The sequence below is a fragment of the Onychostruthus taczanowskii genome, unplaced genomic scaffold, assembly GCF_017590055.1.
Source record: "Onychostruthus taczanowskii isolate IOZ18803 unplaced genomic scaffold, ASM1759005v1 scaffold1, whole genome shotgun sequence".
Lineage (NCBI taxonomy): Eukaryota > Metazoa > Chordata > Aves > Passeriformes > Passeridae > Onychostruthus > Onychostruthus taczanowskii.
In genome coordinates this window covers 30,495,603-30,522,093 of record NW_024496525.1, presented here as the reverse complement: position 1 = coordinate 30,522,093, position 26,491 = coordinate 30,495,603, and the positions used below count along the sequence as shown (strand labels likewise).

Genomic DNA, 26,491 nt, shown 5'->3' with positions numbered 1-26,491 from the left:
ACGCCTCACTCCTGGGCAGCTGCTGCATGCCAACACTTGCTCATTTCTAAACCAACCCAAAGTAATTTTTTTGGTTCCACTCACTGGCATGCTTGGCACAGAGAGAGACACTGCTGTTTTATTAATAGCTTCATGCTGGCCCAGCTCAATCCTGTGCAGGGTTTCCACAGCATCGTTACAATGCATTTTTCACTATTTCCCCTCCTCCTTCACCATGTGCCACTCTAAGAGAGCAGACGCCTGTCTTCCACCTAGCTGTTCCTGCTCCTCAATGTCACCTTGTTCAAGGCATCATTCTTCCTCCTGTGTCCTTCCCCACCCTCTGTGACAGAGTCCCAGCACAGCCAGAACAGCTGCCCTCCATGGCTCCAAGTCCACAGAGTCTCTCGGGAGTCTCACTTCGAGAGCAAATTCTTTGTGAGAGGTGTGACCCAGCCACAGCACAGGGTATTTGGAGCAGAGCAAGAAGGGGAGCAGTTATTTTAAGTCCAAACGTTCAGTTACTGCATGGTGACATTTCTTTCTTTCGTCTTCAAAAGAGAAAGGACAAACTTCTAGTTTTGGGCTAACTTTGTGACTACTGTGGCGGCACTGCTATGCAAGTGACCCCTCAAAGGCAGAAGTCTGGCAGTAGATATGGACCATGCTGGCAGCATTCAACTTTGGTACTAATACGGGCAAGGCAGTAAGTGGATTGCACCCAGGATTAATGGTCAGCAAGGCAGAGGATAAAAAAAATGAGCAATATGCCAACACGTACTTTTGCTTTCATCTTCTCTAACACATCCAGCACTTCATGACATCCAGGGAAAAGGCTTCTCCAGTGTGATTAAAACAGTTGTTCAGCACACAGGCTGCATGGGACTGAAACAAACTTTTAACTAATTGTGTGAGCCTGGAGCATCAGGTATGCAGATATCCACCAGCTCTCAGCTGGCTAACACACTGGTCTTTCTGGGATTCATTTCAGCAGCTTGCAGGAGACTCTCCCACAACCTCCAACAGTTTAGCCAGTCCTCTGCCAGCTCCTCCATCAGGTGCACTGCTCTGAGCATTGTCACAGATCTGCTCAGTGTTTTTTAGCACAGAATCCCCTTTAACAAGGGTGGGTTGCCCAATTTCCACTGATTGCACAGAACTCTCCCACTCACGAGAGCTACAGCTCACTCCAAGGAAGAGCTAACGTGCTGCTTCCATCTTCTTGCTGAGTCCCAGCCACAGGAACAGAGAGAAGAGCCCTGTGATTCTCGGGCACAGGATGAATTCAAGGCTTTGGAATACAGACAAAAGTAATCACAGGTACCAATGTGTGCTGATTGGAAGGATCTGTTCACCCACACTTCAGCCTGAGGAGCAGCATTGAAATGAATGTGCCAGCTGGGACTCACCAATGCACAGCCCAAGGAGCTACACCAGCTTCCTGGAGCCCACAGGAGAACTCCCTCCACTTGCAACTTCACATTGGCAATGAATGATCTCCCACATCAAGGATAATACATCACAAAAATCCATGGTTTAAAAAGGCATCAAGAAATACAAGAATCCATCACTTCCCTGGATAACTTCCAAAAGCCAATCTCCACAAAAAACCTCCACACACTCGGATATTTCATCTCAGTCTGTGTGGGCTTATTTTGCAGCCATCTATTTGTATTATGTGTGTCTCTTATTATGTCAAAATTTCTCTTTGAGAGAATAACTGACAATAGCCCCCTTTGAGTCTCTCTCTTCAGTAAGCTAAGCAGATGGAGTTTGCTTCAGCTTCTGTTTCCAAACTGTTCCAGCAGCTCCTGTCTCCACCCTTTTCTCAGTTTTTAAACACTAAAGCCAAGGTTCATTCCCCTGAATGTTGCTGGGTGGAAAGGCAGCAAACTTTTCCAGTGACTACCTCACTCATTACACCCACATAATCTTCTGGGTCAAGCAGGACACTGGGAAGCTTTGCTAAATTACCTGCCCACTGCTTCCCCAAGATTGCTCTCTAAGCTACTTCCTCCCAAACCCCAGGCTTGATGTAGAAAGCCAGAGATTTCAGTACTGAGATTCATAACCCTGCAGTTGGGTCATTAAGAGCCCATTGCATTGGCAGCAGTCCAAGTAAGGAAAAGACCCAAAGCACTCTACAAGACTGTCAGTAGCATTAATTTTATTTACCATCCTGTCAGTCCACAGGCTCACCCACAATTCCCTATCAATTCCCACATCACTGATGGAAATGCTGATCATCATCAGTCCTCTCACACATCCCCCTGGATGTCATTTAATTCGGATTCACTATCAACAATGCCAAGACTTGTCAGTGAACTTGAGAGACACTGGAGAGACCTCCTGTCTCCTGATGTTCTTTCATCATAAACCGTAAAACAGATTAGAGAACTCTGCTTGTGATACATTTAGTAAGTGCTCTACAGCCATTGCAGAGTACTGGTGTTTTGGAAGAAGTTCCCATCCCTTGCAAGGAAGGGGGATTGAATCAGCCTCTCATGCAATCAGTGCTTAACAGCTCTCTTGAATACATTAGAGCAATAAACTTATTTCTACCAATCAATCAACTTTTAGTTTCAAAAAAAGAAAAGCTCCTACCTGCAGCAGCATTTGTTTTTCACAGCTCGTTTTTAAGAAATACCAGACAGAGACAGGAATACCTGATTCCTTTCAAAAGGACCAGCTCAGATTGACACAAAACAAAGCTTGACCAACCAGCCCCCACCCTGTTCTCTCATTCCCTGCACAGCTGCCCTCTTCCCATCTGCCACCCCAAGGTCCCCTCAGCCACCTCTCACAATGCTCCTTTGGATTTTTAGTACTACTAGATACCCAATTTCTTAACTCCATCCCTCTGTATAAAATAGGCACCTGGGAGGTATTTTTGGTGCCATGTACAGTGCACTAACCTCATACTTCACTTCCCCAAACTCCAAATGAATTTCACTATTTTTTTGCTGTACCTCTCCTGCAAGGTGAACTCACTAGTGAGTCTTATACTCTTACTAAAATATTCAATATTTTGAGAAATTCATTCTAGCCCTCCTCTTATATTCACATGGTTTTCCTCAACACTTTTACTGAATTAACAGACAATTGCCACCTAATTTTTATTTATCAGTGTCAAAACTACTTTTTAATTACCTGTTATGTTCATGACATCTTAGCAGATATTATATCCTCTCTATGCTCTTTGAGTATATTTCTGTGCCAATTACCACAGAATACTCAGTTAAGGATTATTTTACTCAATTCTTCCTTTTCCTCCTCCATTCTGTCTTCCCTCTTCAAGAAACCAGTTTCCTATCAGGCAGGAGTTAAAGATTCCAAATCTGAGCTGAGATTCAAAAGACATTCAGACTTGAGAGGCAGCTACAGGAATCCTGTGTCACAGACACCCATGAACAGTCACTCCTCTTGGTGGTGGCAACTATTCCTTGCTGTTTTACCCTTGAAGAGGTTTCTAGTTGTAAGTAACTGTCAAATACATTCCTCTTCTCACCAGTCTTATTTATTTCAGCATCAAATAGCCAACAGGGAGCAGACAAGGAGGGAAGGCAAACATGATCCTTGTAAAGCCCTTTTTATCTGCAGATCAGTACCATCATCGTTCTGTAACTTAAGGGGTAACTTGCTCAGGGCAACAGGGTAACAAATGCCCCAGGGCAGAGCATAGGCCCTTCATGACAGAGCCAGTTGGTGCACAATCTCTGCTGCCTTAATTTGCAAATGCCACTACATCCTCACATGTGCCTTATCAAGCATCCCAGGCCCTGGGTTTACAGGAAAATCAGGTATTGACTTAATAGTGTCACCACAAAACCTGCAGAGGAACAGGAATGCATGATTCTCATTCTTGGCCCCCGAAATCAGAAAGGATAAAAAAAAACCAAAACCACAAAGGTATAAGCAGAAAGTCAAAATAAGCTCTTTTCAGCTCCCTCCCGCCAGAAGTGCTTAGGTTTAGTTACTACATTCAAACAGCAGCCCTTTAATCAAGGAGTCCTACTTATTCACGAGGAGAACTGTAGCTAGACAAGCCTTTCAAACACTAGTTCTGCCATCTGGCAGCAGCACTGAGACTTGTTCCCAGACACACACAGAGCGCTGTTAATTGCCCTCACGTGGACTTGCAAGGCACTGCAATTGTTCTGGAATTTAAATCTCCATGGGCTCCAGATGTGGATTTGTCTTTGTAGAGGAAAAGGTACTACTAATTACCAAATATTTCCCGGACCCCCACCCCAAATATTTCCCGGACTCCCAACCCACCCCCCTTTTCATTTTGCTCTCCCCTGTTATTTCTGTCGTCTTCTATAGCACCAATAGCAAAACAGAGCTGATTGTGTAGGTCTGCAGATGAGTAGTTTAAAGAATTCATACCACGGAATGTTTGTCACTTTTCTCTTGCCTTCCCTGCCCCCGTGGATTTGACACTGAGCAGCTGCCCAGTGGAGAACAAAGATCATCTGGGGATTGCTTTGTAGGCTTTTCTTTTTTTCAAATTAATTTTAATTCATAATGGAAAGGTCACAGACATAACCCATCTACCAAAAATGGCAACTTTGCATTCTTGAAATGATACATATAAGCAAAGAAGGGAATAAAAGTAGTGGAAGAGACTTACATTTTGCTTCAGACAGATTCTGGTTAGGTGACCAGACCAGCATGCCGAGATTCTCTCTCTCCTGACTTCGCCTTGCAAGTTTGGCTTAAGAGAAAACAGATACAAACCAAGTTACAGACAAAGTAATTTCGGATGCAAAATGGATACAAAAGCGACTTATCACACATCTGCAACTTTTAATCAAGATATAAAACCCATCCACAGAGTTAAAACCCCATCTTCCTATTCAGACCTGAGGCTTTTCCTTGTTTCTTCAATGCATCACCCTCTATATAACATGACAGATACTGCACACTCTCATGCAGTACACTAAGCAGCATACGTTAGATCTAAATTAAAAGTTAATTAATGTTTCTCTTCCAGCACACTTGATTATTTTTCTTCCAGCCATCATTAAATGAAAAAGGGAGGAGCTAGGCTCAAGCAGCAGGCTCCAAGCCCTGGACACCATGAGACTGCAGAGTGCAGACAGATTAACCCTTCAGGGTAGGCACATGCATAAAACCTCCCACACTACACTTCTGAGCACCTCCTGCACTGTCCCAGCAGCCCTTCTGTGCCTCCATCCCCCATACAATCAGGAATGTCCACCCAGGTGACACTGGGTCCCTCAGGTCACAAGCAGGTCCCAGTCTCAAGTGCTCCAGAGAAATCCAAATGCATTCACAGCCACACTCAGACAAGTCTGTTTTTAACCAGCTTTACACCTGGCTGGCAGGAGAGCTCTGAAAGTCTCAAGTGAAGATCCACAGCTGGATGTAGTTCGAAAAACCAACTTCAAACTAAGCTATGTTTCAAGAGTAAGCTCTTGTCAATTCTGATGATGTTTGGTCACAAGCAGTCAAAAGAGGAGGAGGAAGAAGAGGATGAGAAGAGGAAAAAAAGGAACTGCCTCCTTTGAGTCAGCGCACATACACAGCCAGCCCAACCACCCGCCCTGGCAGAGAGAAACTTGCAAATCTTGTTATGAATGAGTACCTACAGTAATATTTCCACTACAAAATGCCACATAATGCTCAAGTTTTATGCAGTATTTCAACACAATGCTATTTTCTCTGCACTGTGCAATTAGACATATAACCACCACACGTTATAACCTGCACTAAAACAGGTCAGAAAAGATCTAGTAACAGAAAATTACATTACAGTACTATGAACATTCATGGTTTCACCACTGTTTTTAACCTGAAATCTGCTCAGCTAAGAACAGTCAGGGTTTAGATGACAAAAATATTTTAACATTGAAGTACAGATAACACGTAATAAAAATAACCACCTGTCAGCAACATATTTACACTGCACTAGCAGTTTTCTTTCATGATAAACACCATGATTATGTTTCACTTGGGTTTTTGGGAAGGTTTCACGCTGTTTTAGGGAGGTTAGCAACTGTGCATACAAGGTATTTTGCACACTGCATGTTTATTACTTTCTACACTAGGCAAAAAAAAAAAGAAGTGAGAAGAGACAATATCCTCTGTTGGCAAGAGATGGGAGGTGAAGACCAGACACAGAACACAAAGAGTGTCTGAAATTAAAATTACAAGTCCTGAAACATTTGGCATTAAATTTTACATTTTTCATCATCTCAAGTCTAGGCTGGAATGCAAAGAAGGAGTCAACCCTAAGCCTCCCTTTTATCAAATTTTTTCTCTTCACTCTCCTTATCCAGGATGGCCTGTTATATACTAAAGTCTAACAAGGGATTCATAGAACAGAAGAGTGAAAAGTCTCTCGCCTCACTTTAACCTATACTGAAAAGCACATTCTTATCCCATAAAAATACTCAAATGTAGCAATCATCAGTCAGGTTTCCATAAATTTAAACACTTTCATCCAAATCCCAACACACCACCAGTACCCATTGCAGCTCAGGAGCCTGATGCCAACACTGCCAAGTGACGTGTAACACCTCACAACATCAGGCAATGTCAGCCTGCCTTTAGCAGAGAACCCACCTAAATCAGGGAAACGAGAAAGTTTTCTCCCAGTTTAGCAGTCTGAACCTCCTCTGTTCTGGGATACCTCAGGTGCACATCCCAGCCCAGCTGCCCTGTCAGGAGCAGTGCTCCATTAGCTCAGCTCAACCACAGTAAGTTGGGTGAAGTTTCACCTCCCATAGTAAAAACCCCAAGTTAGGTTTTGGGGCATTGCAGAGGGAGCCCCACAGCCCTTCCAGGCTGTGACCTGAAACAGCAGCCCTAGGAGGTGATACCCAGTACAGGGAGGTGCTGCAAGACCTCACAGCACCCAAAAGCAGGGTGGAGGAATGTGCTCCTCATGCTCCACAACAGGCACCCAGGAACCCCCACTGCCAAGGAAATGCCTTGGGTTAGGAGCTACCCCCTTCCAGCCATACATTCCCTCCCTGGGCATCATACACAGAGGTGCCTGCTGATGCTGGGCTTCATGCCACCCTCAGAACCCCCTTCTGCCCAATTCCCACAGCCCAGTGTCTTCCTCTCTCCAGCCCCTCTGCAGCTCCGACCAGCCGAGTTACGCTGGGCTCATGAAAGGGTGTGAAGCAACACCTCCAGTGTTCCTGCTCCAGCTCTCCACCCAAGCCCACACCTATCCACCCTCAGGCCTCATTCCCTGGCAGCTGTAGAGGCCAGTCCAAGGCACACAGTAGGGTTATGCTGAAACTCACGCTTTTCTGTAAAGGGCAGAAGCACCTAAAGGCCAACACAATAGAAAGAAGGGAGTGGGGATGCTCCTCAAATATCCATAAAGGCAGATTCTCTCTCCCTACATTCCAAGATGCTTGCCAGGTCCTTCACCTTCCAGGACCACTTCCTCCCCAGCACCCCTTCTCAAACCCACAGCCCCACATTTACTGTGCCTCATATGTAAGGCAGACATGACAGGCGTTCTTCCAGTACAGTACTGACCCCACCATAAATATACTCACTTAAGTACCCTTGCTCTTACTGCATGATGTACCAACAAAAAGCATAAGAGCTTGCTCAGAATTTAGTAGCACATTGAAATGAAATGACTGCTTCACAGCAACAACCACGAGAGCCTAAGAGGGGACTTAGAGCAGTGGCTGTTACATCCCTTTATAGCGGCACATTGAAATGAAATGACTGCTTCACAGCAACAACCACGAGAGCCGTGGCTGTTACATCCCTTTATAGCACCATTCCAAGCACAGCTACAATGCTCACCAACACCGTCCCATGCTTCTGAACAAGGACTACCAGGACAAATTCTGACACTCTGCACTTCAGTGATAAAGCTGTAAAGATAATTCGATTTAATCTGTTGCGTATTTCATGTAAGAATAGCCACGTAAGAATGGCAAGGGTTACTCTTTTTTTAGGAGAAAAGATCAATTTAGGATCAATGAGGTTTACTTGTTTAAGCAACTGCAGTTAAACCAGTGCAACCTGTGTTTAGAGAAGCTGTACACTGGCAGACAAGAAGATCTGACATTTCAGGTAATCCTGCACTTTCATCTAGCTACCCACCAGATATTTGTAAAACCTCCACCACAGCCATTAGCTCTGTGTCACAGCTGTTGTGGAACGAACACTCTGTAATCATTTTCCCACTATTAGCTTCCCCATTTCTCCCAAGTCTGTCAGGAATCATGGTTGCTTCCTCCAAGAGGAAAACCTTCTACTACAAGCAGCACCCCCTAAATTTTGTTCCACTATCAGGATTCACAGGGAATGCAAACTTCCAATGCCTTTACCCAGGCATAAAGTGCAGCCCCAACCAGGCACAGTATCATGTTGCTTTTTCCACAGCAGTTACCACATCTCTCTCTTTTCTTACCACTAGAATATAACCCTACTCCACAGACTATAACTAAAACTCAGGAGAGAACCAATCCAGCTTAAAATTCACTTTGAGAAGAAAATGTTATTTTAAAAGTTTGTCCCATTTTGCAGATGTGGTTTACTGCACAAGCCCAAGAAGTTCTACTGTGCAAGGGAGGAGATGAAGCAGAGCAGAAGACATATATAACAATATTATTCTAATGTGTTGTGGGGGCTTTTGGGTTTCCCTCCCCCTTGGAGCTGTGAGGACACATCTCAAAACCAGTGTGCAGAAATACCTTGATTTGCACAGGAGATAAACAACACGGCCCCTTGATTTCCCATCACCTCTACCCAAAGACTGAGGCTCTCCATCCCTGGGGGCTCCCTGAGCTAATGCACAGGGCACAGCACATGCAAGAGCAGCATACTGCAAGATTTGAAACCCTGATCCACAGGAGCTAAGGCTCTCCTCACCTCTACCCAGGAGCTGTCAAGCCAGGACATCTGATAGGGAAAGGAAAACAGGGATGTCTCCGAACAGGAACTACCAAAGGTCACTGTACCAGTGGACGTACATCAAGTCCCCCGTACAGGTCAGAGAGTACCTTCCCTATCCTTCTGATCCCTCCCCAATTTCAAGTTAGCCATGGAGTAACTGGCATCAGAAGGAAATAATCAGAAGGTTCAACAGCACCACTGCAAAAGAGCATTGTTTCCCCTTCCACCATCTACTTGACAAACCAAAACAGAGGATCTACCTGATCTTTAAAAAAAAAGTAATCCAACAAAAACGCTATCAGCTTTAACTCAATACCAGTTCCTGACTTTCTACTACGCATATGTAGAGACAAGTAAGAAGAGTAAGGAAGCAGGGACAGCCAGGACTCCTCCCTCACCCACAGCACCAGTTTAAACTGTCCTAAGGACCACGGGTGGAATGGACACCATACACAAGGAGCATGCAAGAAGGCAAAACACTGCCTGCAAGCAGGAGCCCAGCACTGCGCAGCTCCTGCAGCTCCAGCCTGACACATTACATTTTATTTTCTTCTCCACGTTAGAGAAGAAACATGCCAGAATAAACTCAGTAGGAGCAGAGGTCTCTCAAAGAGCCACCAATCACTCTGTCATCTGTTATTTTGCTTCTGTGCAAGGCAGCAGCGCCAGCTCCCACTCGAGTTCCTGCACTTGAGGGACCTGCTCCATCTCACAGCTCTCCCCAAGGATGCTGCATGATCCAGCCACAGCTGTGTGCCATTCAGGAACTTTACATTTCCTCTTCACACCTGTACTGATCCCTTGAAGAAATGATACTCACCTCCTGCAGATGTCAAGACACATTTTGCTCCTAGTTGCATCCTGCCCAAGTCAAAGTGAGGCTTGGGCAAGATGCCTCCAGCATTTTTCCTTCTCCATAACCCTCAGCAGTCTCTGATGTTTTGCTGTTGATGTTTGCACAAGGCATTTCAGAGCTACTGAAACCCTCTGGATTTCAAAGCAAAGCACATCAACACATGACTGTGTGAGAGCACTGCAACACACCATGAAGAGCGGGACCCTGCTCTAGTCAGCTGCTTCTGTTATTTAGAATAAGGTAACTCAGAAGAGTAGGTCCACAGCCAGGTGCTGGATACAAATACATACTTCTATACCTTCCCTGGAAAGCAAACATGAGCTTTAAACCGAAGTTTAAAAGCACTTGCCATAAAACCATAGGCAATTCTTTAGGTACTGGTCTTTTGCAAAACAACAGGTAAGAATATACTTCCAGATCTGAACGTCTTCCACGAAGTTAGTAAAGATTACACAACAACTGAAATACCCAAGGTTAAGGATGGCCAGATTCCCACATTCAAAAGCTACTGCTTTACTAACAGCACTTACTGATCTCTCCCAACTGGTACTAATTTTTAAATCACACATTGCAGATTTTAAAAGAAAGTGTAAGAAATGCCTCTTCCTTTTAATATGCAACCCTGAGCATTATATATAAAACATGCATTGTATAATATCCAAAGGTGAATAGATGCTTTTATTGAGAGTATCTATTCACCTTTGGAGCTGGAGTTGCCATATAATAACTTAGCTGCTGAATGCTTCTTAAAGCAGTTTTGGATCAAGTCTAATGTATTTACTTCCAGCAAAGTGAGATTAAACAAGCGCATCCATTCCCAATCCTGCATTTTCTTTATCAATGCAGAACTTAAATTTATTGCATAGTGTAAAAATTCCCTGTTTACAGCACCCATGATGGCTGTTAAACAAAATAAGGCAAGGGAGGCACAGGCTCCCATAGTACAAAAAAATTCTCTCTTATGGGTTCACTGGTATTACTCAGGCCCACAGTGTAATTGTAAATACACAGCTGTGGTACAATAGCACAACACCTATGCAACACAAGAGAATTCAAACAAAATTCAGAGTCAGAAGGAAAGCTTTTTCCACCTTCCTTCTCCACTACTGGCACTGGTGTCCCAAGCAGCAACTCAAAGACATTTGAAGAACTTTGCTGCTCATCTCCATTTCCTTCTGCATGTGACTTCTCCCTGAGTCAGCAGATAATGCTTGTGATCCCCTTTCATTCCTGTTTTCCAAGGATTGCCTAGTCATAGCAGCTGGTACTTCACAGAAATACCATCACTGAACAGACTATAGCAGCATTAAATGAAACAGAACTGGAATCCTGCAAACTGAGAAGCACTTTTTAATTAAAAAGCTATAAATGAAGCAGCAGTTAGCTCTTCCTATACATGACTACACCTGGCTGGCACTATAATCTATATGCAAATAAAGTTGTGAGGGCATTTCTGTATCTGCCTAGGGAAACAAAAGCAACTATTTGGGTTTCTATACAGAGCAGCAGCACTGGAAACATGGGGTGAAGAGCCTTATTGCCTCAAAATGACTGTAGGTGCTGTGCTACAAAACCCCAAAGTATCACATTACAACTGTGAGCAAAATATTGCTTTAAAAATTACCCAGTTAAAGATTAATCACCCAGCAATGATTACAAAGGTCACTTTGCAGTGATAAAAATTATTACCATTAGAAGAACTGAAAGAGAAAATGAGAAAATGCATAGATAGCAATAGTTGCCTTTTCTCAAAAGTAATCAAATTCAACCCATCCTAAGTTTAAACTTTGCATCTCTGTATTATTATTTTTAAACCTTTTAAGAACACATCTGATCCAAGATGCCTTTCCAGTTTAAGAGCCAGCAGTAATGCAAAAGCTGTGGCCTACATTCTGCCCACAGCCCAGGCCAGACCAAACAATAAAGCCAGAACAGATGTTGAGGCCTTGCCTTGTATTTTTTTCTTGAATAATAGGAGTCTGCTCATTCTCTCCTGCAAGCAGGTGGCACCAATGTGCAGCCATAGATGAGGTCTGAATAACTATACAAGCAAACAGCTTTTCAATATGCACTTTAAGTGTGTAAAATCTTCTACACCCATACAATTCCAACCTGAGCTCTTCAGCAAGTTCTGCACATATAAGCCCTGCAATCCATACACCAGCAGGAAGCACATTACCCCACCAGGAACATGAATATACCCCTGCACATGCTTAGCACTGAGCAGCACACCTCTGCTAATCACAACAGGCTTTTGTCTAGACATGGCTGGGGTTTTGTACTGAAACATGAAAGGGTTAGGGTTTTTTTAAAGGGAAAGCATAAAATTAAGAGGACAGAAAATGCACATTTGATCAAGATTTTATCAGAGATCTCTTGCAAGCCTTTTAAAAACACCATCCACTTTTTTTTCTTTTAAGGAGGACAGCTGCTAACTATACCACAGCAATCCTGAATGCACAGCCAGAGAGCAGCAGCCAGAACAAAGCCAAAGCCTGCAGCACACGTGTCACATTGAGCTGATGAGGCTCACCTGCCCTCCCATGCACACTTCTCCCTGCTCCACAGCTTCTGTTCTCCCCAACACCGACCCAACAAGACAACACTTCTTTCCTTCCTTCCTTTTTTTCCCCTCCACATTATTCCCCTTCCAGTCTCATTCAGGCAACCAAAAAGTTACACAGGAATGCCTACACGCATGCAAGTTAATATCCACTTACAGAATTTAATACACAGAAAAGGAACAACAATAACACAGCAGTTTCCTCAAGTGCCAGGTCTTGTGCTGCTGACAAACATCTAGACACTGCTAAATCTATTTGAAGCCAAAGAACCTACTGATGAGGAAACAAAGATAAGGCAAACAAATCCTCTCTTTCCATCACAGATCTTGATTCTGCTGCCTCCCCTGATCTTTGACAATCAGCAACTCCTACATGCACAGCTCCACGTTCGTACAGCCTCCCATTTCTTTACCAAGCTAGCCCTCAGCTCTTCCCACCCACTGAACACGGTCCTCTCTTGTGCTCCCTTAAGAACAAGAACAGCAGCTGCTTGGGCCAGTCCTGCCCATTATTCACAGGCAGCACTTAGGAATAACAAGACCAGGACCAGCAGAGAGACTTCCTGAGCCTGGTACTGTATCTGCATCACTGGATTTAATGGCCCTTCATGGAAGGAGGGAGTAAAAAAAAAATCCATCAAATAGACTAATCCTTTTTGAACCCATTTGTAATTTTGGCATCTACAACATCCTGTGGCAGAGTGCTTCAATTTAATTATATGTTTGTTGTCTGAAGGAGAACAAAGAAAGCCCATGCACACACTCCCTTCTCTACTCTGAAGCTGCTACCCAGCCATTTCATTTGGTGGCCCCATTTCCTGCCTTATGAGAAGCAGAGAATAACTGCGCCCTGTTCACCTCGTTCGTGCCCCTTGCTGTTTTACAGATCTTCTACTACCCTACTCTCAGTCATCTGCTTTCCAAACAAGACAGTCCAGGCTTTTCTGCTTCTCCCTCGTATGGAGATGGGAAACAAGAACAATTCCTGTACTTTAGTTATCTTACAGCTCTAAACAGCATGTACACATGGGGGAGGGATGGGAATGGGGCACAAGCAGAACTGTACGCAGTGTTCAAAGAGAGGGTACAACACAGGATTTATAAAACATGCCATAATGAGGTGTTATTTTGCTCTCAGATGCTTTCACAACAGCTTTTAACAATACACTTGCCTTTCCATTGTTACCATTGAGTTGATGAAATAAACCACTGTCTACCAAGACCTGTATCTGGAAAGGCAATACCAAATTTAAAGACCACTGCTGTACAAACAGTTAAGGGCAGTTTAGAGACCACTACTACACACATACAGTTAAGGGTTGTTCCACCCTACCCCTCCCCATCAATATTAGTTAGCACATAACAAGTGCCACCTGTCACAAGAGTGAACACGTTGCCCACTCCCTCCATTCAGCAGATGCCCACACTCTCTCCACCCCTCCGCTGCCCCCTCCTCCCATTCACATACTGTTTTCTGACAATAGGACAATAGTTTTACTAGTATTTTAGTAGTAAAATAAGGTGCGAAACAGAAATAACAAGATACATAATTTGAAATGGGGAATACACAATGTTGCTTTATTTGGAGAGTGACAAGTGCAGAGTGATTCCTCTGCAACCCGCAGGTGCAGGACCCCCTTGGCTTCTCAAGAATTCCTTCCCCAGTAGAAGTGACACAAGGAGCAAGAAGCCAACAGAAAAGTTTCTCAGACCTTGCATCTCCCCCTCTTCCCTTTCCTGTTAAACAGCAATGCTGCCTAGACCACCCATTCAAGTAGTCCCCACTCCTCAGCTCAGGCCGCCCTTTTCCATTCCCTGGCAACCCAAACACGCAGCATTTTACTCATCTTTCCCACACATTAAGAACCAGCTGGCCTGTTTCTATTGCCCAATGCAAGAAGAAAGTAAAAAAGTCTCAAGTGTTCACTAAGCACAAACTACTTTTTGATATTTTTAGCAATACCTCTTCCCTTCCCACCCATCAAAAGTTCACGACAGCCTTCTTTTCAGATAGCTTTAAACTGATTAGTGGAAGTAACAAGTGGCTAGGAAGCACCAGTGGTATAAAATGTAGATTCTTGGTGAACAGAGTGACTGGGTTTTTTTTTTTTTTCCCACTTCCAAAAACTGTGCCAGGATGACAGTCAGGAACAAATCTGACTAACTAGAACCCAGTCTCCAAAGAGTATGGGATGTCGGCACCTCTCACCTTCACCCGACACCTCAGGAGATCAGAATACATTTTAAAAAACGAATGACCAGCTATTCTCAATGGCTTACAAAATAAGGGTGCTGGACACACATGTTACTGCTTGGCAAGACAGTACAGTGAAGAACAAGCAGACAGGACATACTCATGTCTGCATCCATACAAGAGTCCACCCAAAAGGGCAATCGAGAAAGTCCATGTTACTCTGCTCTTACAATATACCAAATAATTTTACCCAGTCAAATGAACCAATCAGGCACAGTCAGCTCTCAAAGATGGTAAAGGTCTGTCACACTATTATTCTTTAAAACCTGGGTCAAACACCAACACTTTTCAAGGCCACTTTTCAAGCAGGAAAACCCATTACACAACAGTGGCAAACACATTTTCCAAACTCAGCTGAGTGCTTTGAATAGGCTGGACATCCACCAAAGAAGGCACCACCACAGCACCTCCCTGACGGCGGTAGTGCCCTCCAAGAGCAGCAGAATCAGGCCCTGCCAGCATGCCCAGGAGAGGCCTCACCTCTGTGTTGAAGTCACTAAACTATCCCATTTCTACCCAAAGCTGGTTTTATAGAGGTGGCCTGGCTAGCAGAGCTGTGGAGACAGCAGCCTCTGAAAAGGGGACACAGTGTCCTCTCCCAACACAGCCACCTCCAGAAACAAATACCTGTCCTCAGGCCAACGCCAGCATACAAGAAGCTTACACATCAAATCCCACCCAGCACTGAGTCATGCACGATGTGGTGTGCAACTGCAATCAACAGGCTGCGAGCATGCCCAGTTTAACCCACACAAATCCGACTTCTGAACGTCTGTGACAGTTGCATATCCTCCTCTCACCCCCATCCATGACACTCTTCCAGGTCCTTATCCTCACAGCACCCCTACCAGCAGATGAGAGCTTTTATCAACACACGCGCGCGCAAAGCGCTGACTGCCAGGCTCGCAGAGCCTGAGTGAGGTTTCCCCAACCCCATGTAAGAGCGCTAACTGTGGCTCATCCTCCCTCACCACCCCACTCTCCGAAATGCTGAAATCAAATAGGGACCCACAAATAACACATTTGTGGTATTTCAAACCAGATCTTGAAAACTCAGTCTGCTTCCAGCTCTCCTTGGAGATGACTGGTGCATTCATTAGCCCACAAGCTCCCCGAAGTACAGACAGTCCCTCTCCTTTTGTCTGCATGGGGCCCACCTCCACAGGGTGCTGTAAGGATAATATTCATACCCAAAAACACGAAGTCAGATTTAACATGCCCTTGAAATGCAGGCGGCTCCCGGATCACAATTTTCCAACAGATTTCACAAGTTAGTTTGTTTTTTTCCCCATTTCTGCCAACCTCAGAGGCACAGTACTGACTATATTTAAAACGTAGCTAACAATCCTGGCATTCTGGTTTTAACATTCAACTTTTACTAAAAGACTATCCAAAACAACTTATCTGGTTTCTCTCCTTCTCCCACCTTCAAAGAATCTCAGAACTAGTTTGTCCTGCATCTACATTAATAATCAGAGCAAGAACGCCATATGATAACAGGAGAGGCTAAGCAATCCATCACTGCTGCACACCAAGCACCGCCTTGCACTCATTCTGCAGATTCCCACTTCACATTGAACCTAGCTGATCCTAAAAGGTGCCAAGTAACAGTGAGCCAAGCCCTGGAGACACAGGCTCTCGGCATTAAGCAGCAGCAAGTACACTTGCAGCACAGAGGAACGAAACAGGGGCAGAGCTCTGCAAAGACGCTGGATTTTCCTGAGCTGCCTCTGCTTTAGGATCACAAACGCTCCTTCTGCAGTGCCAGCATTTGCATACCACAGCATATTTACAAAGAAATCAATCGGGACACAAGCCCGGAGGTGGACAAGGAGAAGAGGCCCACAGCACTAGAAGTAGCCTGTAGAAAAAAGCTCGTGGCTTTCTACTCAGACGCTTCAGGGAAAAGCAAACCGGCACGAACCCCTTCCCCACCCTGTTTAACAAAGAGCACAGAAGTTTGCAGGCGCAGGGCCCTAGAGGCTCTCAAACGCAGCCACCACGTGGTGAGCATCAGGAGCAGAGCTCACACAAAGAGCCGAGAAGCAGCAGGAGACGGGGGAGAGGGCTGGGAAAGCCTCGGCAGCCAGGAGCCGGGAGAAGGGGAGAGGCAGCCTCTTTCCCCAGCCATCGCCAGGAGGAAGCAAGTACAAAGGGGACAGTGAGGCTAGGCAGATAAGGAGAAGCCCGCGGAATGCCAGGCTGGCAGTTCAGATAAACTGAGGAGCCAGGACGCTGCTGGAAAGAGCTGAATGTGTTTTGGTGGAGAGCTGAGGGAGGAACCCGGCTGGGCACTGGCCCGGGCGGGGAAGGAGGCAGAGGAAGGGTTCGCACAGCACTCACCTGCACCAGAGCATGTCGCTCGCACGCTGCAGCACAGCACACACACAGCTACAAAATTAACTTAATTTTACCGTGTTCGGGGCCATTAGTCTTTCCAATGCAAGGAGCGAGATCCTATTCAGCACATAAAGGCTTCTTTATTGAGGCTGAAAATTCTTGTTTTCTCCAATTTGGGGGGTGGGGAAATGTATTTTAGGCATAATTTATGTTCAGGCCAAAATAACCCCTCTCTCCTTTTCTTCCAAAAACCATCATCGTGAAAGCAACCAGATCGTCCCTGCATATGTTAAGAGCCCAGAGGTCTTGTTTTCCCTTTCCACAAATTAGAGAATGGAGAAAGCAACAGCAACAAAAAAGTAGTGGCCATCCCCTAGCAGCTGTTTGACAGGAATACAGATGTGCCTCCCTGCACATCAGTTATGCTGCCCCGCACTGCTCTCAACAAATTCAGCGTGGCTTCCCAGTTCATTTGCTTCACCCAGTGACCACTGGATAACTCCACAAAAGCAACCAGTGACTCTCCATACTGCACCCTACTGAGCTCCAGACATCTAAAGAGGCATTAAGCAAGTCCCTGTCGTCCTACCTTCAGTGCTACCACCTTGGCTACTGGAACAGACTCCATATTAACACCTTCTGAGCATCAGTGATCCAAAGCAGTTCCTTGTTCTGCCACCAGTTTGCTTCAAATCCCAACCTCAGCTCCCTCCAGCTTGTACCGAAGTGCTTAATGGGGCTTGTACACATGAATGCAGAAGTTAAAAAAAAAGCACAGCAACAAGAACAAGGCAGCAAGGGAAACAAAACACGCAGGGACATAAAGAGGACAGAGAGCCTCAGGGGAGGGCCAGTATTTAGAGTTACTAGAGACTGAGAAGCTAAACCATGCTAAGGTTGCTGGCTCTTCAAAGGGGGAAAAAAGTCTGCAGAGCATCTTTGAGAACACAACAGCCGTACAGTTGCATATGCAGGCTGGAGCACAGAAAAGCTGAGACATACTGGCACCAGAGAAGAAAGCAGACTGTCAAAACTACAAGACAAGACAGGCCAAAATACATATCATTTACCTGTAGCGAGGGGCTCTGCCAAACATTTTAAGACACTTCTATATTCCTCGGCAGAAGAGCTGTGTCCTCTTCACTTCTGTCCTGGCCTGCATTTTCTCTGTAACTTTCCCAGCACTATTTATTGCTTTTACTGAAAGATGACCATTTTCCCTGACATCTGGATTTTCACAGGCTGCTATTTCAATAAAATACTTTAAAGAACAGACTATAAGAACAGGTACCATGAAACAGGTTGTAGCAACCTCTATCCTTAGTTCAGCTGAGCTCTGATCTGTGACCAGAAGCTGCAGGTACTGCTGCAACCCTGTGCATTTGAAAGTCTTTAGTCTTCTGCCCTGTGCCACTACTCAAATACAAATTGCTACAAGTCCAATTATATCTATAAGGAAAAGCAAGAATAAGTGTCAAAATAATTTAGGGTACATTGGTTCCACATACTTCTACTCTTCCTTCTACCTCAGAAAATCCTTCAGTCTCACCTCCCCCCTTGCGCACACACAGCCCCTCGGCAAGAGCTTAGCACACATTAAACCAAGACTTGTTAGCACGGCCAGGGACCCTGCTGAGAGCCTCAGCACCCTTAAGACTCCGATTGGTCTGACTTTCTAACAACAAAGCTATTTGTAGTCAGATATTCATTATGCTAGCAGTGATTCTTGGTATAATTACTAATACCTAGCCTGAATATACAACAGCAAAGGAGGAAGAGCCCACAGCCTGTAAAAAATACCAAACTTCACTTAAAAATACTCTAGAGTAAACCAGGCTCATCAAACAAAACGACTAAAGCCCTTTTCCTATGCCAGATTTCTGCAGCATGCTATTACTGAGCAGAACAACAAGAATCTTCCTCTACTTGTTCCTAAGATCCCACCCAAGTGATGCCCGCAGAAGGCACTGCCTGGCTGTACTGGGCCCAAATGCAAGACTCCAAACATGCTCTTGTTAACACTTCCTACACCTCCACTGCTGCATGAGGGCATCCAGCATCCAATGCTGACATGCTCAGCTCCCACACCTCCACAGACACTCTCCACTATCCTGCAACAGCTGTGGGAGCTTCCTGCAGGAGAAGATACAACAGGTGCTGCTGTGCAAGACACAGAAGCAGCAGGGAAATGGGATTCCTTGAAGCCCAAGACATACACCATCTTCACCATCATTCAGCAGGAACATGGTCTAAGTTCTCAGCAGGTGAATGGTAGATCTTTGCACCCAGATATTTTTTCTGGTATATTAGAAATATATTACATAAGACTCAAATACCATATATATGGTATTTGTATATATACATACCATATATATACAAATATACAAATTTGTATATATACAAATACCATATATATGGTGTTTGCATATATACACACACTTTCTATATTACCTAAGACTCAAACACAAGCATTTCTGCTCCAGCAAGACCTGAACACAAGTAATGCTTGCAAGATCGTTGGCACAAGGCAGGGAGACAGAAAAACCCCTGACAATTCCCAAGAAATACAGGATATTCTTCTCCTCCGTGATTATCACAGGTACCAGCACAGGTATCCAGGCTGGTAAGGCACATGCTTGATCAACTCACATGGCCTCCAGAAAAACAGTCCCAACAACAACAGTCTCAGACCTGTAACCACCTTCGGCACAGTACCTCGGACTGCCAAACTGCTGACAGCTGGGCCTTATTTGTTTCCCTGCCCCCACAGAGAAAGACAGAAGAAAGCTGCTTACAACACTCCATAAAAAACCACTTTCTCATAGCGGTGTTCCAGCTCCACTGCCAGCTGTTCCAGACTTGCAGAACAGGACAATCCCATTGCATCTGATGCTGTCCTGAACCAGAGGCATCAACTTACATCCAGCAGAGTTTAGACGTTGTTGCTGAGTTTGGTCTGAATCTGCTAACAGAGTCCCCTCCAAAAGCTTCTGTTTCTCCTTCTTCCCCCCACCTCACTCTCCCGCCCCTAGACACAACAGTTTGACTGCATGTATGAACAGGCTCATCAAAAGACATGATCAGTCCAATAACAGTTCAACGAGTCCCAGAACCCTGGCATGTCCCCTGACAACCTCAGCACTCCTTATGCAACTATCCAGTCAGTATGCAGAAGAGTCACATGAGACTAGCACAGATCCTGGGAGAGCAGGTTTTAAGTTATTCCTGCACAAGAAAAAGGAGTGATAATTAAGCAATGTCTAGTAAGATTCCTGGACTCTGTTTGAAAGTCCTTCCTCCCTTGACTAGAGCAGTACACCAAGAAAACTACACTCCCTTTTACACAGTCTGTTTAAATATCAGTGCTATCTCCGCTAGAGAACTCTGCAGCAATTTCTAGGAAAGATGACACCAGAGCACCAGTTTCCACATCCCTGGCTTACTGCCCTTGAACAGTTCTTTCTGTGCAGAGTCGGCAAGGTTGAAAACTTGTTTCCGTCTGACACTGACTCATGATGCAGCCTCCCCTCCCTTGCAGCCCAACCAAGAGCAGAGCCCTGCTGAAGTCCCAATGTCTACAGGAACAGAAGACCTACACATTTTTTCACTAAGCCCCACTTGCTCAGTTGATGCTACCAAAAAGTTAAAGCTTTCACAACAAGCTTCTGCTTTGCTTCTCAATCCCTAAAACTGAACATCATGTGGCAGCAGGCTCAGTGAGTGCCCTGCAGCTCATGATCTGTGTAAGTCAAGGGCACCATGCCTTTGCTCTGCTGCTCACCCCCCTGCAAGGAAACATTTCCCCTGCAGGAGCAGGGCAGAGACAAAAGGCACAGGAAACACACCAGGCACGGTATGTAGAAACAAAATGTAAATATTTGTCTCTTACAGCCATCTCCCTATGGAATACTGCCCAGTGCACACATGTTGGGTGGTCAGATGCTGCTCCCTCCTCAAGTTTATGATCTGTCATGTCCAACTGTGCCCTGTGATGCTGGCACCTTCCTGAACAGGGGACTCAGTTCAACTGTATCAGCCAAGGACATGCTACCAATACCACTAGGAAAGCAGATTTTTGTGCTTTCAGAAGCAATTCCTCTGCTGTTCCTACAGAACCATCAATTTTGGGCCACTAAAACCTTGCCACAAGGGGAAGAAATACCTTTTTTTTTTTCTAAAATAGAAGCAGCAATTATCCTCCCTGGTTTTGCCATTTAGCTATCCTAACAATCTTCCAGTCTTCTTGGCTCTCCTGCATAAAACCCTTGAAACTATGACGCACTCCTATCATTTCTGCTGTTGTTAAAAAACATTGTGAGATTCCCTCGTTCCTCCCATTTCTTTCATTTGGGTGATTTTAGTATGATTCTCAGCACTGCCACTAAAAGTAGCACTTGTGATCTGAGAGGGGAACTTTCCGAGCCACCTAAATTCTGGCAGAACAATGTACACACATAGAGGACAGAAGATTCCTTGGTTTGGGCATGTGCTGTCTCCTTATGTCATAACATAGAGACAATTAGTCTTGTTCTCCTCTTCCATCATCCAGACGTGTAATTATTTGTGAGTTTGGAAACATGGGGGGTGAAAACTACTTTTTTCTTTCTACCTTTCCCAGAAGTTTTCAAAGGAGTCAGCCGTAAGAACTTGGAATTTCACTGTCTCATTTAGGAATGAGAAACATGTCATGCTTATTTGAGTTAGCTCATAAATTTCGACCAGGTATGCTTTCAAATAAAGCTCTTTAATACAGGGTACATTTATCACTGTTCAAAGGTGAAACTAGAACATCACAGCACACTGCAGTAATAAATGTATTTGTTGCCATTTAGTGAATCTCTAAAATGAGATAAAGGAGGGACAAAAAGTGTCAGAAATAGGAAGTATCAATATTGTTAATTCAAACAGAAGGTTAAATATCCTGGGGGCTCTGAAATGGTACATAAATAAAGACCTAGTGTCATAATGCAAACATAAAGAAACAAGTACAACACCCCAGTCTGCATGGAAGCGTTCTTCATTGTGACATGAAAATACCAAGGACAAAAAGTAAACCTGATTCCATGTTATCACTAATTAAATTCATAGGTACCAATTTTCTTTTTTTAAATAAAACATACATTCAAATTCAGTAGTGACAGAAAACATTCTGAATAACTTAATTTCAGCAGTCATTTCCATTTAAAGCTTTTCACCTTTAATCTTAAATATATCTCAAGAGTATCTCTTCTGATTTTTCCACAATGGACATGGTGAAAGTGGACTCAGAGCTTATAAATTACTCTCTTTCCCTGTCAAGTCCTCACATCAAATACATAACATCCATGACTTTTCCATTGAGATTAAGAGGTATTTCATGTACTGAATCTCGCCTAGAGAAGTATCTGGCCTTCATGAAACACAATGCCATCATCCATTAATCAGTCCTAGGTGTCTTTTACTTCCAGTTATAAGGATATGTATTAGTCTGACCTTCTGACTTAAGAGCCCAGAGTTCACAAGACACCCATAAAACCATTTTATTCATTTATTAAAACAAACAATTAATCCAAGGGTATTATTATTTTCTTCTCATAGACCTAAAATATCTGATCCTTGGAATGGGACTTTCTGCATTTCATTACCGATTCATGAAGACCTACTCTGCTAAGTTGCTTTGTGGCCAGAAGTCCCATGTTTTCTCCTCTGAAGCAGCACTACAACAAAAGCTTAGATCACCTGCTAGAATGCTTATGCAGTGCAGTTCTGAAGAAAAAGCTGTATAAAAATGGATTTATTTCTGACTACCATAGAAAGTGACTGAGCATGGAACTACGATGCTGTTGGAAAACCATGTTTTGTTCCCTGGGGCAGAAGTAAGTCATTTACCTCAGTGCCTCAATTTGCTCCTGCCTTCAACACCAGCACTTTGCAGACGTACATGCAGAGGGCTAGAAAGCCTAAGGGCCATGGTCAGGACATCCCACACTCCAGGGCAAAAAGAATTCCTGCACTTCCACGAGCCAGACAAGGACTGATCTTGGGGGACTTTCTCAGAATGCAGTTCAAATTGAGAAGACCACAGAAAGCCAATTCCAGTTACCTCCTGGTGGCCATAGGAGGTAACTGGAATCACACCCAAAGAATGAATCACCCACTGTTAACAGCTCACCAACACAGGCAGATCACTATGCCTGCTGAAGAACAACTTCCACAGTAGACTCAACTGCAAAAATATCTTTTCTGAGGTGAAAGGAAAAAACCAACAAACAAACAAAAAGGTGGAATCCTGCAGGAGAGCTACTGCACTTCAAGGTCACAACCCCAGTTATGTCTAATTTTTCCAGTATAGACACCACCAGCAGTTGCACATCTGGTTCCAGTGCTAATGAGAGCAGACAACCAGGGTCAGGCCAGTTAACTGGGCAAGTCTCTTGGAAGCTTTGTCTCTTTTGCTTCAGACAAAGGCCTTTCCAGGGACCCACATAGCATAAAATGGCTCCTGGCCAGAGGGGGCAAAGCAAAACCAAAAACCATTCACTCCAGAGACCCCACAGGAAAGGAAAAGGAAGGAAGACGAAAGCAAGCTATTCAAAAGTGACTAGACTTCCTCTGTAAGGGTTATAAAGCCTTAAGTACAAAAGATTAAATTCACAGCCTAGTCCAGCTCACACAGGAAAAGCTTTCTAGTATAAATCAAGAGTTAGAACCACGTGCAGATCTGTAGCCAGAGATGTGCTACACAGCTCAAGCTTTATTTAAACTACTACAAGAATATAGCAGGACAATGATACCCATACACCTGAGCTACCAAAAGGAGTTCATGAAGTTCCTTCTTACACCCAGGAATCTCACTGCAGAGAACACTTAACTTACCTGCAGCTGCTAAGCCAAGCTAGGACAGTTATGACATAACTCAAATCTCTGTACAGAGAGGAGATGAGAGCAGGCTGGTGAAACTGAGCAGTTACTGGTGAAAAAGGAGCCTCATCACATTATGCCCACTCTAGCACTGCAGGGAGGTTCCTCCATGGTTATACTGGCATGATTGTATCAATTCAGCAGCAGAACTTCATCAGGAAGCCAAAATTCTGTGTCCTTTGGGTGTGCTCCTCAGAGGCTGCTGAACTAAACCTTCCTTTCCTACAGTCAAGTTAAAACACACAGCAACCTTCAGGCTGAGTCCAAAGATGCTCTGACATTCTGCAATGTCTTTACATATGGTATCATTGGAGGGAATATTGCCAAAATACAACAGAAGGACAAGGCAAGACCAATCACACCTTCCCTCAAATCCCCTATTTCTCCATAATGAAACTTGATAAACTATTACATGCCAAGAGAAAGTCTTGCCCTAGCTCAGGATGACTGACAGAAAAGGAATTTAACTCTGTCTGGTAAAGTGCTGGATGGAAAAAATCAGACTGAACCACCCAGTTATTTACAACATTGCAGACTTCCTGTTTTGATCTAAGTCAGCAAGATCTTCTGGAAAACCCAGGAACAAAGAGCAGTAGTTAAGGGTGATAAGTTAGTTACAAAAAAGCTAATGATCTATCTCTGTTAAGACTTCTGAATAGAGGAAACTGCATCTATGCCTCTCCTTTTCTAGCACTATTTCAAAAACTAAAGGCAAAGGAAGTAATAAAGAAATAATAAAGTAACGAACTAGAAAGAAGAGCAAGGCATCAGTCATAAGAAAGGAGACTATCTCTGCCTTTGGAGTTTCAGACACAATTCTCCTCCCCTGCTTCCCCAGTCCATCCTTCTGTACTTGCCTGAATAAACATCAGTTTATTCCAACCAGGCACTGCCACTCTGTGGTTCCAAATACAGAACACCTTTGGGCAGAAGTGATTCTGAAAAGTTCAGAACAGTCTCACCTCCATATTAGGTGAACTGACTGAAAAAGATCTGCTATTGAAGCAAAAAACTAAACAAATGAAGACATGACATTTAGGTTCTAGGAATCTTTTTTTCTTATCATAAAAGCTCTTAGACTACTAAAAAACATTTTAACAGATCACTAAGCTTTAATCAAGTCTCTTGCCACCTTAGGATTGTGGAGAATCACAGGTGATAGGATAAGACAATACCATATATTAAAACTAGCTACATAAAAGTGATAGGACAGGGGAAAAACCCCAATTCTTTCACATCATAAATTGGAAAAGAGGATAAATGGCAACACAAGGCACAGCCTGCAGTCCTCCAACCTACAGGGACTTGTTCCACTGACCTAGCTGGGCTCTGGGTCATGGCATTTACACTCTGAAGTTCATGGATTCACTCCATAGCAGTTAAGTACAAAAGCATCCCTGGAGCATTCCCACTATGTACCTTGCTATACTGGCAGAGCTGTGCTTTGTACAGTTATAGAGAATCACCTCCCAGCAAGTTCTGCTGTAGAAGGGTGTGGTTTACTGGTCACACAGCACCTACATGGGGGATTTCTATTGCCAGCAGATGACCCATACCTTTTCCTCAATATAAACTAACAGTGTATCCCACCATCACAAGCCTGCACACAGCCAGTAACTCCAAAAAATTTTAAAGCTGTAATTGATAAAGCCATGAGGAAAGACCTTTGCATGGTGACAGAATCAGTCACAGTGTCACTTAATAATTATCTGCCTCAAGGACTGCTCTCAAAACACCAGCAACATTGCTCCCTGCTTCCCTGTAAGCATCCCTACATGGTGCTACACACCTCTGTCTTCCAAGGCCCTAGACCAATTACTGAGAAAGATCATTCACTTAAAAGCATAAAATTTCACAGAGCTGAGAAGACGCAAGCAGCAGGCAGCCAGACTTCCAGCAACTGCTCTTGCACCCGGAGGCTCCATCCGGGATCCTCTGCACACACTGTGCCAAGCAGGGACCAAGCCAGCACAACACACTTCACACTTGCTGCTTAGCCCATCAGTGTTCACACTCTGACAATTCAAAAGCAAGTTTCCAGGAATAAGTAGCGGGGATTTTTGTCACTAGATAGATGGATAACTTTTGTTAGCGTACTAAACACACCCTGCAAAAAGTCTTCTGATAACCAAGGAACAGCTGCAGACAAATCTGTCTGATACACGAAATGCCCTGCATAGCTGGGAATGCACCTTACAGAAATACATCTGCCAGAACCCTTGGGTACATGCTAGCGAGCAGGTTGATGAGCCAGTGTTTGTTTCATTCTTCTCTCTGCAAGCCATTCCCACAAGGTACTGATTAGGACAATGTCTGCTTGGCTGCAGGATCTAGGAGAAGCTGTTCTAGCTACTCTGACCTCTTGCCCTCTTCTTGGCTCACCTGTGTGCCCATCTGTCAGAACACACGTCAAACTACAGCCTGATGTAATTGGTCATAGCCTTGGAGCAGCTCCTGCTTGTCCATGTCACGACAGCATCTCTTCATGGTAAAGTAGGTCACCAGGAGGCCTTGAACCCTGAGAGGGGCCTCCTTAAATTATGCTTCTGCATCACAGTAACAAGAGCTTATTCCCCTCAGGATGCCCCAAGGCTCCATTATAACTGAACCCAGGAAGATAATTTCACTATCCAATAGACCGCGGTTTTCACAGACCACAGCAGACACATTCAGGACCTGCTTTTAATCTCTCCCTTCC

At 44.3% G+C, this 26,491-nt stretch overlaps 1 protein-coding gene across 2 annotated transcripts in view; it reads right to left on the bottom strand.

The window, feature by feature from the left end:
* The window catches only part of RCOR1 (REST corepressor 1), an 83,026-nt gene that overhangs the window by 36,901 nt on the left and 19,634 nt on the right, over positions 1-26,491 (bottom strand). For both annotated transcript variants that reach the window (XM_041396362.1, XM_041396371.1), the window contains one exon: positions 4,613-4,696. In XM_041396362.1, coding sequence (XP_041252296.1) covers positions 4,613-4,696 — 84 coding nt within the window. The remainder of the gene's footprint in view (positions 1-4,612; positions 4,697-26,491) is intronic.